Below are 14,910 nucleotides of genomic sequence, written 5' to 3'. Positions count from 1 at the left end.
TTCTTCTGCCAGGGTTTTACAGCTGGAGGTGTAGGGGTGGCTGCTGCACTCAGTCTCATATGCTGTTTTCTAAGATTAGGACTCTCTGTCACTGTTGTTTAGCAAGCTGAAATTCTGTTTTAAAAAGAACTCAAAGTGGATTAGATATTTCCAAATTAATGGGATGCTTTAATTTATCACATTGTGTAGTCATGTCATAGAATTTCTTGTGGGAGAAGCACTGGGCTGTCTTACAGGGTGTTAAGGGGGGTCAGGCTGCTGATTGTCACAGGGCAGCAGCAATAGATCGATGCAAAACTGCTCACGCAGCGATAGAAGTTTGATAGAGAGTTATTTGAAGTCTGAATCCTTACATCGACTTTGCTTAGATTAGTCTTTGGAGAAGGAACTTCAATCTAGTTTAATGTCTCACTTTCATATGGGTACTAAAGAAATTAAAGCTTATCTCTGAAACAGTTACCCTGCTAAACAACAGAAACTGCTAAGCCACAGAGTGCAGTAATAAAATAGATTGCATCATAACATAACCCTGAAGATAAGAGCATTTAAAGCTTTGATCTGCATTTTTCGTTTCCTAAAGTTTCAGCAGAAGTGTGGGTGCGGTTCTGTGAGGCAAGCAGTAATCTCTCTCTCAGGTTGAGCCAAGGCAGTATGGAGGGTTAAGGATTTTTTTGTTTGTTTGCTTCTTCATCAGCTTGAAAGTCCTTTGCACTGAGATGTACTTGATTGGAATGGACAAGCTTGATTTATTTTTACTTCAATCCAATTGTTCTAGTTTTATGTGGCTGGATTCTGGTAGAGAAGGGGGCTGCAGGGGTGGCTTCTGCAAGCAGCAGCCAGAAGCTCTCTGAAGGCCCGACAGAGCGAACACCAGCCGGCTCAAGGCCGGACCCCCCACTGACCAAGGCCGAGCCCATCCGTGACGGTCACAGTGCCTCTGGGAACCAGATTTAACACAAAAACCCCACAAGCAGCTGCTGTTTGCAACCAGAGAAGGGAGTGAGAAGATGTAAGAAACTGTGCAGGCACCAAGGTTGATGAAGAAGGTTGGGGAGGAGGAGGCACTCCGGGCGCCAAAGACAAAGATGCCCCTGCAGCCCGTGGAGAAACCCATGGTGGAGCGGGTGTGTCCCCACAGCCCATGGAAGATGGCAGGGTGTAGAGAACCCACCTGCAGCCCATGGAGAGGCCCCGTGCTGGAGCAGGTGGAGACATACAGAAGATGCTGTGACCCACGTTGGAGCAAGCCCCTCCCAGCACTTGCAGGCTGTGGAGGGAGACAGACACAGAGATGAGCGGGAGAGAGAGCATGCCAGAGCTGTTTTGCTGGGGGCCCCCAGCAGTTCTGGGAGGGGGCTTATGACTCTGTGGGGAACCAGGCTGAAGCAGTCTGGGCCTGAGACATTCTGTGATTTATGACTGCACCCCATAGCAGTGACCCACGCTGTGGCAGTTGGTGAAGAGCTGAAGCCCTGTGGGAAAGGACTCATGTTGGAGAAGTTAGTGGACTGTCTCCTGTGGGTGGGATCCCATGGTGCATCAGGGGAAGGGTTGAGCCTGTGCTGAGTCTGTTGTGCCTGTGATGCTAATTGCAGAATGATCTTTCCCTGTCCTTACCTGGACTCCTGAGCCTCTCAAGATATATTTTTTTCCTCCATCCAGCTGAGTGATAGAGCGACTTTGTTGGGCATCTGACCTCCACCCAGTGTCAAACCACCACATCAATTCTGTGAATTTTGGTAATGATTGATTTGAATTAGATGTATCATTTACCAGTCTTACTGTGGAAAAAAAGTCAAAGAGGAGGCATACGTTAAATTATCATACTTGGATTTTGAGGAATTGGCAAATTGGAGGCTTATGCAAGAACAAAAATTACTTGATTATGTTACTACCACGTGATTTGCAATTGCAGTGATGACTCCAAATGTACCTGTTTGTGCAGCAGTTAATAAAATAATAAAAAAATAGATCTGTGTACTTGGAGATGGTAGAAACTGGCTTGGCATCATGTTTCAGGACTGCCTTGCTAAGCTAGTGTGGTTCAGTTTTCAAGCAGAGTAGTTCATCCAGGGTAGGATTCAGAGGTTGGCAGGTAGCTGTGTCATGCTGTCAGCAACCTTTTAATGTTGTTACTTAAGTAAAGTTGGGGTTGTTTTGTGTTCTGTGCTGAAAGCCTGATTCATACAGTAGGTGGACTGAGGATGTGTGGTGATAGTGTCCCTTTCGACCCTGTGATAGTATCTGGCTGAGGTAGGTTGCTCAGTGCTCTTGGCCTGTGTGTTTGCTTGTTCTGTGAACTGTTTGGGAGATCTGCTGGCGAGATGCATGGTACAGAGGGGCACGTTCCAGCTGTGCAGTGTTTTGGATTAGAAAGTAGATGTAGAATGACAGTCCTCCTGGTCCTTCTCACTCTGTCCTTTAAAATTCAGGATCGAGGCATCTCAGAAAATTTGTATTTGACTTGGGCCTTTTCTGTTTACTCTAACGCTTCCTTTGCTCAGCATGCCTTTGGGCACTTGGAAATGCACACCCCGTTGCTGCTCAAGAGTAAGTTATTACATATATTGGTGTGGAAGTTTTTGTTGTTTATTATTGGGCTTAATGTTAGGCTGCAACAATGCTGTTCTCTAGGGATTAACATCACTGTGGTCAGTTGAGTCATTGGGAGCGATTTAAAGTGCTTCTGGTTTCTCCATTTGGCAACCATCCTAATCCTCTTGAGATTGTTCTTTTGTAGGAGAAAGGAAAAAAAAAAAAAAGAAAACTGCTTTCATTTTTCTGGCTTTCTTTGAGTTGGTGGATTCAGTCTTTCTGCCGGAGACGTCGGTGTCAGGGTTCCCATTGACTTCAGTGGAGCGTGTAGTACGGGGCCTCAAAATACGTTTCGCCATCTGTGTGGGAACAGACTGCAGGAGGAAGAAGGCTGGCAAGAAAATGTTTAGCTGCTTTTTTCGGTGGGGGATGGAGCGCTGAGACAGTTTGTTCTTTGGTTTGCACGCTTCTGAGCTGCCTCTGTTAAACGTACAGATGTCTATAGACAGCCCAGTGACTGGGAACGTTGTGCACATCTAGATTTGGTGCTTGAGCAGCTTCTGTCAGAACCTTCCTCCTCATCATCTCTACAAGGTTCAATAGCCAGCTCTACAGCAACAGTTGTTATCTCTTAAGTGGGAAAAATACTCAAATGGCTCCTAACCTCACCTGTGCTGTATGCAGCCACTTGTAGCACCTGGATGGGATCCTGTGCAACCTGCTCTAGGTGGACCTGCTTTATCAGGGGGTTGCACTACATGGTCTTCTGAGGTCCCTTCCAACCCCTACTGTTCTGTATTTCTGCGTTATTAAAGATAAGAGCAGTGGGTCCTGTTCCCTGTAAGCAGAATTTGACCGCATACGTACAAGTTGCTTCTTTGGAAGATTTCCTTCTTCGTATGACCTGTCAAAACACATTCAAAATACAGTCTTCTTGTTTTAGAAATGGAGGATTTCCTTGGGTTATTGGTTTGGTTTTGTTTTTCTGTTTTCCCTGACTCAAAAGAAGCTGGTCATGTGGGACTACAGAAGTCAGCAGTAGCTGAAGAGGAGGAAGGAGGAAAGAAGGAGGAAAAAAAAGCTGAAAATATGGTTCCTTGAAAAACTTGTTTCACAGCTGAATAGGTGATGCAAATGAAAGTGATGTGAAAGTTTTCTGGTCTCCAGAAGTGTAGTATCCAAATACCTAAAATGTTTCCAATAATTTGTTTCTCAGTGATTTTTTAAAGGGTGCAGGAGGCACATCTTTGTATAAACATTGATATCTTAAGGGATTTTTTTTCACTTGAAAGTAATTTTAGGTTGATGTTCAATGCCAGTTTCAAGTGAAATCTTGAAGAAGTCCATGTGGGTCTAATCAGGCTGAAGTATACTTGTTCAGTTTATTTCAGGCTGCAGTACTGGAGTTTACTGTCTGTGTTTTGGAGCATTAGTATTTTATATAGAACTCTATTTGAAACAGGCACAGGTGAAATGCAAAAGACTAAGTGAACTTCTGTCTTGGTAGCAGCTCCAAATTGCAGTTCCTTCAGGAACTTCAGGGCTTCAGAAAAATGCTTAGTGGCAGCTTTTTTACATGAGATTTGATGGTAAATTTCATTTAATGTGAGATACAGTTAATATTGGTGGTGGAAGTCAAGAACGCCCAATTTATCTTCAGTCATGTATTCTCCGGGTTATTGTCCTAAGCGAGCTGTCTGCAAGGCGAGTGACTAGCAGTACGAGGCAGTGGTGAGGGAGCTCTAGTTAGTCTAGACCAAATGCTGAGAAAGACTTAACTTGGAGAAAAATGCAAATGTATAAAAATTTCTGAAGACAGATGTGTTTTTTTTAAAGAAGGAAAGTCGTACCCTGTTTTATACGGATACTTAAGTATTTTCTGTGTTTGTGTTTTAGAGCTACAGTCTGTATAATGTGTGTTATGCACAAGAACAAGAATTATTTTAAAAGTTGCTTGATTTAAAAGGGGGAAAAAAAGTGCAGCGCCTTTTTAGAGCTACTCAGGTACTTACTAAAGGTATCCTGTTTTAAAGGATCAATCCAAGATAGGGAAATGTAATACAGTGGATGTGAGTTCCCATGCTGTTCACAAACACGCAGTGTTACTGATCTGAATGTTCTCTGCAGATGTGCTCCCTGTAGCTTTGTTCCTTACGTTCACCTTTAAAAATAATTAAGTTAAAGGTCAGGTTGTCTTTTACAACGTCAGGTAGCCTGTTCTAACCTGCAGATTTCCCCAGTTTTTTCTGTATTCCTTTTAGCTACAGGACTAACCCATGTATGGCTCCCCTGCATTCTGGATGCTGGGTACAGCCGCTGTTCTGGAGCGTGACCTTACATTGCCACTTCGCATTCTTGGTACTAGAGCCTCAAGTTGATTTCATGAAAAGGGAAATCACAGCCACATTTGCCTCTTGGGGCATGCACACGGCTGAATCTAGGCTCAGGGATTAATAAATTACCCTTTGGCTAGTTCCGCAGTAAACTCAAGAATGCATAAATTAATTAGATTATTAAAAATGAGTTCCCGGGCCTGTTACTTTGTGACAGTTCTTGCGTGGCCCCGAGGACAACTTTGACATTAAGTAGGTCATTTTGTAAGCAGCGGGACTTGGAAATAGTTGATTAGAGAACAGTTAAATTTTTTCAAGTGTATTTTCATAGATAGAGCTGCTGCTCAGGTACCTTTTGTACTGCGATCTACTCAACAAATGTGGCTAACGACTCATAGTCGTGCATACTGCCCTTTGATGGGGAGGTGGGAGGTTTCTTCAGGTGAAGCTTGTGTACTGTGGTCCATGTATCTTGATTCCTTTCAAAACCTGGTGAAAAGACAGTTGTAACTTCCCACACATGGAGATTCTCACAAAGCTGTTATGTAGTGTAGTCTTTTGTCTTCAGAACGGACCTCACATCTTTGGTCAGAAATTGTGGGAGTAAGGTCTGGTTCTTTCCCTTCTGGCCCTTTTTGAAATGTACCACGCTGGAGATGAAATACATGGTTTCATCTTCCTCATGATAATACAACATAAAGAATGGTCAGACTTTGCTGTTTTGACACACACAGACACACACACACCCCGGGTCTCTAGCTGCTTACAGTGTCCCACCTTCGTGGATATGGGGACAGAGTGCCTCAGGCAGCCCTTACAGAGGGAATGGGATGGATGAAATCTTGCATCATACCTCAAGGAAGAGATCGTTATTACTTTTTTTTTTTAACTACGTTCTTACCTTTTTTTTTAACTACTCCTGGCTGCCTCTTTTTTTTTTTCCCTCTCTTGGGAGGACAGCAGTCCCTTGTCCTTTGTACAGTATATGTTACTTCAAGCTAAAAATACCCTGTTAACTTGATTAGACATTATTCTGTCTCACTGCTCTAATATTTAACCTTATTCTAGCAGAAATTGAAGTGAAAGAAACAACAAAGCCAAAAAGCCCTCCTCCCTCAGTAAAACTGTTCATTGCTTCCAGCGGTGCTATAGAGGAACAGGCAAATGTGGTCTCATCTTCCATGTTTGTACTGGGAGTAAAGCTGTGACCAGGCTTATAGTGGCATGACAAAGTGGACTTTGTCATGTGAATAGAAATACAGAGGAAGAGAAGTGCTTGTTGTGTTTAAACCCGTAAGTGCTTAAGGTGGACAGGGAAGCAGCTTACAAGAGACTGCAAATCCAACCCTGTTTACTCTGAGGTTTTACAGTATGAGCAGCTGGTTATCCTCTGTAATTAGACAAGAGAGACTTTAGAGACCTGATGTGGTAAACAGAATTTGCCTGGCAGGGCTAAGATTTTTGGTTTGGCTTCCTTAACTGCATGCAAACATATTTGTGCTATAAAATCAAGGACTTGAAAGGCAGTGAGGAGAATGTGGTTGACCATGCAGCCTTACTTCTGCTTACATAGGCTTCTGCAGAGGAAAACACTCAAAGAAAGCCAGCATGAGACTGTTCATCTAAGTCTGTGTTAATGCATGGAGCCCTCTGTGTGAATTAGGGTCTGGAGCTTTTTCTGATTGCTTTAGTTACAAAGCATGCAGCAGGCTTCCATGAAACAATGAAAAAAAAATATTGAAAAAAAAAAAAAACACAACCCAAACCAAAAAACCCTACCAAAGAAACCCCAGACACGTTAGGGATTTTTAAGATAAGAGACCATTTACATACGAAGCTTCTGATGGGCAGAACAGCCCAGCTGGCCACTGTAGTAAAACGAGCTCATGTTTCTACCACTCTCAATAGCAAAAGGACGTGGGGTACTACACTGGAATTTTGTATATACTCTGCTCACAGAGGAAAGCAGTGAGTGGATGTTGTCATGACCAGAAGTTAAACCGCAGCAACATCTCAGCATCTTCTCCCTCCCTCCCCCCGTGTCCTCCCTCCATCGGTGGATAATGGCTGGAAGGTTCATCATCTCCTCATATATACACCTGGCTTTGTGTTGGGTTTTGCTTTTCCATAAAATAGGATCAGTAATGAAGGAAACTAGCTTGAGTGTTGAAATGTATGCTGGTTTTTGAGTGGTTGGAATTAAAAATGAAGAGGATTCAAAGATATTTAATGAAAGAGGACAGAGCACTCACTGCTTAGCACAGGACTCGTGAGCGGCAGGGGAAGCAGATGGTTTGGAAACCAGAACTAGAAGGATGCTAGATGAATGGACTGGAGAGGCAAGAGCTGGGGTGAAAGGAGTAGGAATAGCGGGTGAGTTTCATGGCAGGCAACTCTTAAACAGCAGCTCAGTGTAATAGCAGTGTTGAAAGGGTTCTCTCTTCCCAAGTGGCAGCTGGAAATTAGTGCAACTACCTGACATGTTATGCTGATGAAGTTGCAGAAGCAGATATCTGGGACTTACGGTATGGGGCACAGCTTCTTGGTCACCTTGCTTTTTCTCAGATTGGCCCATGACACAGTGAATGTGGGAGCTGCTCCGATGCAGCTGGGTTTGCCTCTCCTTTCATAATTCTCTTTGAATAAGTGAAAGAGTTACTTGGGTTACAGAGAACAGCAGGAAAAGTTGGGAGGCCGGCTAGCCCCGTAGCTTTGCTTTCGCACAGTTGAGAAAGCCAAGGGCCAGGGAGTGAGCTTGGTCAGGCATGATAGGACAGGGTGTAGCTGAAGCACCAGAGAAGGAAAGGTGTTACTGCTGACCGTAGGAGTGTGCTGGAGTGGTGAAGTGATGGTTCCCAGCCAGAAGGTTCTCTCCTGGGGGGATCTGCAGGCCTGCGTTTGGCACCACTGACTGTAAACATGCAAGAGGAACAGTGCAAGAGACCAGGATGTGGTGGCTGGGAGATGGCCAGCATGGCAGCATGCAAGCCATCTATTGTGAAACGCTACAGCTTCTGTCCACAGACTTTTGGACCTCTGGGGCTCTCTGGAGTAGTCAACTTGACCACACGTAGCACGGTTTTGTGTGGGTGCTGTAAAATCTTTCTAAATCTTGGACAGCTTCTCTTCTCTGCTTGGTGATTCAGCACAAGGGTTGTGTTCACACCAGCAACATGTACCAGCTGATGTACCAGAGGTTTACTGTGCTTTATGGTTGTAGCAGCTGGTATTTCACAAAGACATTGTGAGGATCCTGTTTTTGTTTGGTTTTTTTTAATGGAGTTTTTTTAGTTTGATGTAATTTTTAACTTACATGACTTTGTAGCAGTAAGTAAAAATACCCAACAACCAACCAAAAAAACTCCACATAAACTTAACCACCAGACTCTCTAAAAATTCCTGCATCTAAAGTCCAAATTCTGAGTTTAGATCTTAATCAGTGAAGATTAAAAATTACCTCCATAGTGATGTAGAACAGTAGTTGTACAAGTGGTACTAAGCTGGAATATTTTGACATGAGGCACATATAATAACTTGAATCTGTGTATAGCTGTCGTTTTTCCAGATACGAGCTGCAAGGCTGGGAACAGGGTGTTTCATCCAGGGTTGGCCATGCTTGCTTCATTGTTGCTGCAGCTGATGCAGGACAGCTCGGACTCTGCAGCATCGCTGCTTCTGAAGTCATAGGTTGGAAAGCTTGAGGAGATACGGTGCATGGACACACAGAAATAATTATTGTATACTTTTTGAAACTCCTGAAAAATGAGCGCAGCGTGTCTGCTTGTTACTGCTCTTCAGTAACATATCTATGCAAAACACTGGGAAGCAGCTGATCTTTGGCTTCTTTCTGTGGTTTTGACATGTAGGTTGCTTTCTGCCCTCTGACAGGAAAATCCTCAGAAGGATTGCATATATTTAAAGATACAGTCTAAGACTAGAAGCAGTTTTGATCCAACTATAATTTGTTAATCTGGAACTGAAGGCTTTTTTTCATAGCTGAAGCTTCGCTTAGCTGTCCTTCAGATATGCTTGCTGTCAAAGGTCATTTTCACAAGCAGTTTTAAGACCCCACTTTTCCTAAACACTGATTATTAAGTGTGTGCATTCTTTTGTGCTTGCAGTAACTGCAGACTATTTCACCAAAGTGATAATTTTTTTTTGTCCACTTAAAGCACAGAGATAGTTACCAGTGTCACCTCTGTAATTTTTGTTTACAGTTTTAAAAAGCAAATTGATAATTTCTGAGAATAGTGCTCAGTGTTACATCATCACTGATATTTTAAGTATAAATAGTCAATGTATGAAGTTGCGTGGTCCAGTTGGAAGGAAACTTATTCACAGACCATCTTGATTCATTTCATTTGAGCACTGGTAGAGGTTACCCAGAGAGGCTGTGGGGTCTCCATCTTTGAGATACTCAAAAGCCATCTGTCCTGGGCAACCAGCTGTCAGTGGCCCTGCTTGATCAGGGAGGTTGGACCAGATGACCTCCAGCAGTTCCTGCCAACCTCACCCAGTCAGTGATTCTGTATGGATCAGGGCCATCATAAAAGATGGCTAGTATCGTTCATAGGACGTGTGGTGGCTAAGTGAGCAGTAACCTTGTTAGGCAGGCATTTCCCATTTTGACAGAGAAACCTCTACTAGTGGGCAGGCTACTTGGACAAGCACCCTTGGGGTCGCAGTTGTTCAGTCTCAACACACAGCAACTCGCTGTTCCTGTATGTTTAATATGTTCACAAATTTTAAACTTTTGAAGGCTTGACTGCACTAAGGGGGGGACTGAGTGCTTCCTCTGCAAAGGGTATGTGATCGCGTCGCCACTGCTGCCTGACTCTTCTTTGAACTCGCAATTTATCCAAGTCCTCCTGATGTGCTGGGCCTGCACCTGGGCCTGGTGTTCCTGGAAGGGCCTTACCTCCCGGTGAGCCACGCCTCCCTAATGCCCACAGCATACGGCAAGGAGCCTGTGTTGGCCAGTGTCTGCCATGTGCTGCCTGGGATGGCCCTTCCTCAAGTGGTTTCCCTGTCCCACCTGAGCTGTCAGAGACCTGAGCCGATCGTGGGGACAGGCCTCTGAGCTGGTCCTCTCCCTAGTGCAGGCAGGAGGGCTGGTGGCAGTGGTGGCCTGTCTGCTTCATTGCTTCAAGCTTTTCTTCTGCTTAACAACTCTGTATCATTTTTCCCCAATTTGTTTGAAAATAGTCCGAAATCTCCTGTCAGGTAAAATGTTTTCCATGATGCTGTCATAACACTGTCACCATTGTATCGTCAGCACCTTTGTATGTACAAAAATGACCAAAACTCCCAAAAAACTTTGTATGACCAAAACTCCCATTCTTTCACTAAGCACACCTACATTTTAAGTCCTAAATCCCTGTGTTAGATTTGGTAGTGGTAAATACAAGTGTGATCAAGATTACATTAAATCCTGAGTAGCCTGAATGCGGAGGCTTTTTAGAGTTTTGTTTTTGAAATCAGTATATAAAGAAGTTAATAAGGAAAATGGTATTAAATTAAAATCTAGCAGTAATTTTTGATTTTCAGTTACAGGTTTTAGATTATGTTGACCTCTGCCTCTTCCATCACTTCATTTAAAATCTGTTAAAGTTACTACTCTGCAGCAAGTTACGATGATTTTGCAAGTTTGGATCTCCTGTAACTTGCTGGAGCTGCTTGCTCTTGAGTCTCTAGAAAGAGCAGTGGCTCATTAGGGACACTATAAATAAATACGAGTCTCATTTTTTTTTTCTGTGCCACTAAGTAGGTCCCACTTCAATTCAGAGCAAATAGCTTACGTAAGTCGAGTGAGGGGAACTTCACTCAGTCCGTACATGTTGCTGGCATTAACTTACTGATAATGACATTCAAAGCCTGTTTTCTCTAGTGAAGGGTGGACAGGCTTTTGTGTGGGTTGTCAGAGGAAATTAGGAGTCGAATAACTGATGTAGAAACTGAAGAAGAGGTTTCTTTGTATTTCTTCTTAAAAATTCATCCACTGTACTAGCCAGAAGTTCAAATGATGGGTTTGGAAAATAGAAAATACAAAAAGAATGTATTAGTTTACTCTTACTCATTAACAGTTCACCTCAGGAAAAAACTAAGTGTGTCTCTTCTCATGGATCAGAATCATAGTTTCTATTGTTTTAAAGCTGTGTATGTGTTCCTGCAGAGGCATGAATTGATTTGAGATTTTTTTCCTTCCACATTCCAGACCAACCATTTTAATTTTTTTTTTTTTAAATTCTCTTCATTTAAGGCACTTCTTCTGTAGATGACGAGTGACACTTAACCCTGAGGAATGTTAAACTGTCCCTGATGAGAATGTGTCGGTGACACTGATGCATCAAGCGCGTGGTCTGTGATGGCATCTGGTCTTACGTAACTGTGAGCTGTAATTATTCAGATGTGATGTCTGCAGATGCAGGAGCTCAGGAGAGAGCAGCATGATGACGCTAAAGGCAGCATCCAAAGAAAATCAAATCTTTCTCTTGCATCTTGCCTGTTAGCTCGGGAGGCAGCTGCGGTGCCTTGCGGTGTAATATTTACACAGCAGTTGAGGTGTGAAATTGCCTGCTGTGGTGACATCGTAATCCGTTTTGGCAGTGCTGTGACAACTCAAGAGCATGAACGTGCACAGACCTGTTTGTGGAACTGGGAGGGAGGGGTGCACCCAAGAAAAGAAACAAAATTGAAGAGGAAAGGGGAGCTTTCCCTCAATCTGCATCCTTGCTGTTTCAGTCCAGAGTTCAGTATTTGAAGTTCAGTATTTGAAGCACTGGTGGAGCAAGGGGGAGCAGAAAGTTCCTCTGGAGCTGCTTTCTGTGAGCAGTGTAAAAATGGTGGTATATTTGCAATGTGGACAATGACCTGCCCTGGTCGTCATCTGACAAAAAGAAAAACCTAAAGCTACGGTCTTCTGAGTGCAGTGAACTTTCACTCTGAAGTTTTCAGTTCCTTGTCTGCAGGCTGTTTTTGGACCATCTCCAATTACTTACTTTTCCTCAAGCTTGTTCCTACATCTGTTTTTCTTTCCCACTGTTAGGAATGAGTAGACTGTAGCTTTCAGTCCAGCTAAATCCTCAGATCAGATGTACTTGGAAATTGGTAAGGATTGCTTGAGGAAAGGCAAAGGAAAACCACTCCTGTCTGAGGTTAGAGCTGATAGATGGATGATTTGAAAAATCAAAAGTGGGAGCCCTAGGCTGTGCTAGCAACTGGTGTGGTGCGATTAGTTGGCTGCACTTTGCAGGCTTTCCTTTGGTTAGCTCTAGCTGGGTGGGGTAGACCAACCATCTTTTAGGCATGCTCTTGAAGCACATCTTGTCATCCAGCTTTGTCCATGAGGAATCCAGTTTCTGTGCTCTGAAACCCCTCCACAGCATGGATTGTGTTGGTAATGTGTTCCCCATGAATCTAAATGCGTGTGTAGGTGCACTTGTGGAAGGTGGCTGGGAGGTGGGTCTGCACGTGAAAGTCAGTGGTTAAGACCCATCCTTGGCAAAAGAGACCAGATAGACCAATTGAGAGGAAGGAGGGGGGGAGATACAAAACCACATATGTAGCTTGATCGAAATTGTGGCTCATGTTAGTAATTTTTTGCTGTTGGCGTGGTTGTGGGTGTGGAAGTGCATTGCAGTATTAAGAGCAGATAGGATTTTGATCTCAGCAGTTTAAGGAATACGGAAATAGGTTTATACTGGTGATGTAAACTGAAACATGAATAACTGATTCAACAGACTGTTAATACTATGCAGACTGCAGTGGGAAAGAATTACAATGTTTGTTAAGATGGTTGAGATAAACATAAAGGCATGCTGGTGATTTTAGATGTATGGAGATAAGGCCCAATAGAGGGAGTTTTGCAAGGAAAGCAACTGTATTGACATGGAGGAGACAGTACTTTAGTCAACTGAAACACCTGTTTAGCTGATCTTTACCTTAAGCAAGTATAACTAGCCAATTTATGTTTTGACAACAAGCAGTTACCACCATCACAGCTGTGCATTTTTAGTGCTGAATAAATACACTTGCTTCTCAGGTAAGTGCGTATACTTATGCCATGAAGTAAATATAATACACAGCAGAAGAGCCAGAGATAGGAAAATGGGTATTGTATGATGATGTCTGTGTTACAAAGGACTTGCATGACCTGGAGTGCATACATATGGTAACATTTATTATCTTTCTTTTACACTTACAATGCTAGGTCTACCCTGAATTACAAATCACCAACGTTGTTGAAGCCAACCAGCCAGTTACGATCCAGAACTGGTGCAAGCGGGGATGGAAGCAGTGCAACGGTCACCCACACATCGTGGTTCCCTACAGGTGTTTGGGTGAGTGACAGAGTCTCGGTCTGGTTTTTCCTGCTCTTTGGTGTTTCACTTTCTTCATGAAAAAGATAGAGAATCTATATAAATATCTTCTTTACTTCTTTGTATTATCATGTTCTCTGAGGTGGGTTTTGTCCAGTTGTCCAGTCCTTTGGAACTACATTGACTAAGGAGAAAACAGTCTTGCTCTTCCCAGTACTATTTTCACCAGTGACTGCAAACCTGGTTTCTGCTTACTCCCCTGATTTTTGTTAATATCTGTCTTCTCCCATCTCTTCCTCCTGTATAGACATGCATGTGTGTGCCCAGTTTACAGGTTTTTTTGCTTAAATGCTATCCGGCTTTACCCTAAATAAAAACTTTTCTCCCTCTCCCCCATTATTTTTAATATCTAGTACTGTTTTTTACTGTGAAAAACAGTGGGAATCTATTTTTATTGAAAACAAGCAAAAGCTAGATTATATAAAGTCCCCTGTTTCTTTTGGCAAGTTTATTTTTACAGCACTTACCTGCTATTCCTTGCTGTGTCCTTGGTGCTTTGAATTGATTCACCAATTCAAAAGGGAGGCTCAGTCCTTTATATTTTTTGTTAACCTTTACTTCTCTGTTTTCCAAATGCTGACAGAAAGCTATCATATTTATTTGTTTTTATTAACATACTAGGCACAACGTTTTCTTGAGATTATTCCATGAGCTATTTAAATATGTTGCTTTATCATCACTGCCATTTGGGTTGTGATAAGCTGGCTGCCTAGTTGCATGTTTAAATGCTGGAGTTCATACTTGGAACTTGCTTCTGTGTTCTAAACCATTCTAAAAATGTTGTGTGGAAAGCAACTCGTGCCAGTTATTCCATGAAATAAATAACAAAAGAAGCCTAGGAAATGTGCAATCTTTCTAGAATTTTTGTTCATTTGTGTAGAATAGGTAGAACACATGGCGAGCTCTGCCTGATGCCCAGGCAGTGATTGTGCCAACTTAACAGAGGCAGGACTGCAGAGTAACTAAAAAACATGCTACCACTGTGGCCACAGGTGTCAATGTAGCAGATGTGCAAGATCGATGCCAGGAAATTGTATTGTTCAGTAAAGTCTCTTGATCTGATGTTTGAATGGATAGGGAATAGGTGTTTCTAGACCTGTGGTATACTGCTGTTGAATCTACTGCAGGTAAGAATGACTGAGCAAAAGTGTTCAAGGAGAACCCAGTTTCAGGTGTTTTGCTGGGGGAAATGGGGTGAGGGGGTGTGCTGCTGTAGACCCTGCCTTTCCTAATACAAATCCCAACTCAAGGAGGAACCTACTGCTTTGTGTGTGTTTTCCAGACTTCTACATAGTTGAGTTGGTCACTTCCACCAAAATTTTTAATGTCCTAAAAAGGACATGCTCTCCTACCCCATTTATTGCTGAGTTTTGTTTAGCTTTCCGTAGACAAGGTAAAAACATCAGCTTGTAGAGTCCATGTACTTGTAGAGCCAGATAAGCAACTTGTTAGGGGTGGGGCAGAGCTGCAGTCTCACTTAGCTTCATCATTATATTAATCACATTCCATGCAGGTGCACTTAGAGATGTGTCAGAGGATCAGGCTAGTGGAACTATAAAAACTAATTTTTATTATTTAGTGTATTGTCATCATAAGCAAAGCTCTGAATTATCATCAAGGAGCTATTACACTCAGGGCTCTCTATACTTACCATAGATTTGGGC

At 42.9% G+C, this 14,910-nt stretch overlaps 1 protein-coding gene across 1 annotated transcript in view; it reads left to right on the top strand.

The window, feature by feature from the left end:
- Positions 1-14,910, top strand: part of APP (amyloid beta precursor protein) — a 219,002-nt gene that overhangs the window by 56,837 nt on the left and 147,255 nt on the right. The window contains exon 3 of the mRNA XM_084271833.1: positions 13,078-13,207. Within this exon, the coding sequence (XP_084127959.1) occupies positions 13,078-13,207 (130 nt within the window). The remainder of the gene's footprint in view (positions 1-13,077; positions 13,208-14,910) is intronic.

This window comes from Gallinula chloropus (assembly GCF_964237585.1).
Source record: "Gallinula chloropus genome assembly, chromosome: 1".
Taxonomy (NCBI): domain Eukaryota; kingdom Metazoa; phylum Chordata; class Aves; order Gruiformes; family Rallidae; genus Gallinula; species Gallinula chloropus.
This window is presented reverse-complemented; position numbering and strand designations above follow the sequence as displayed.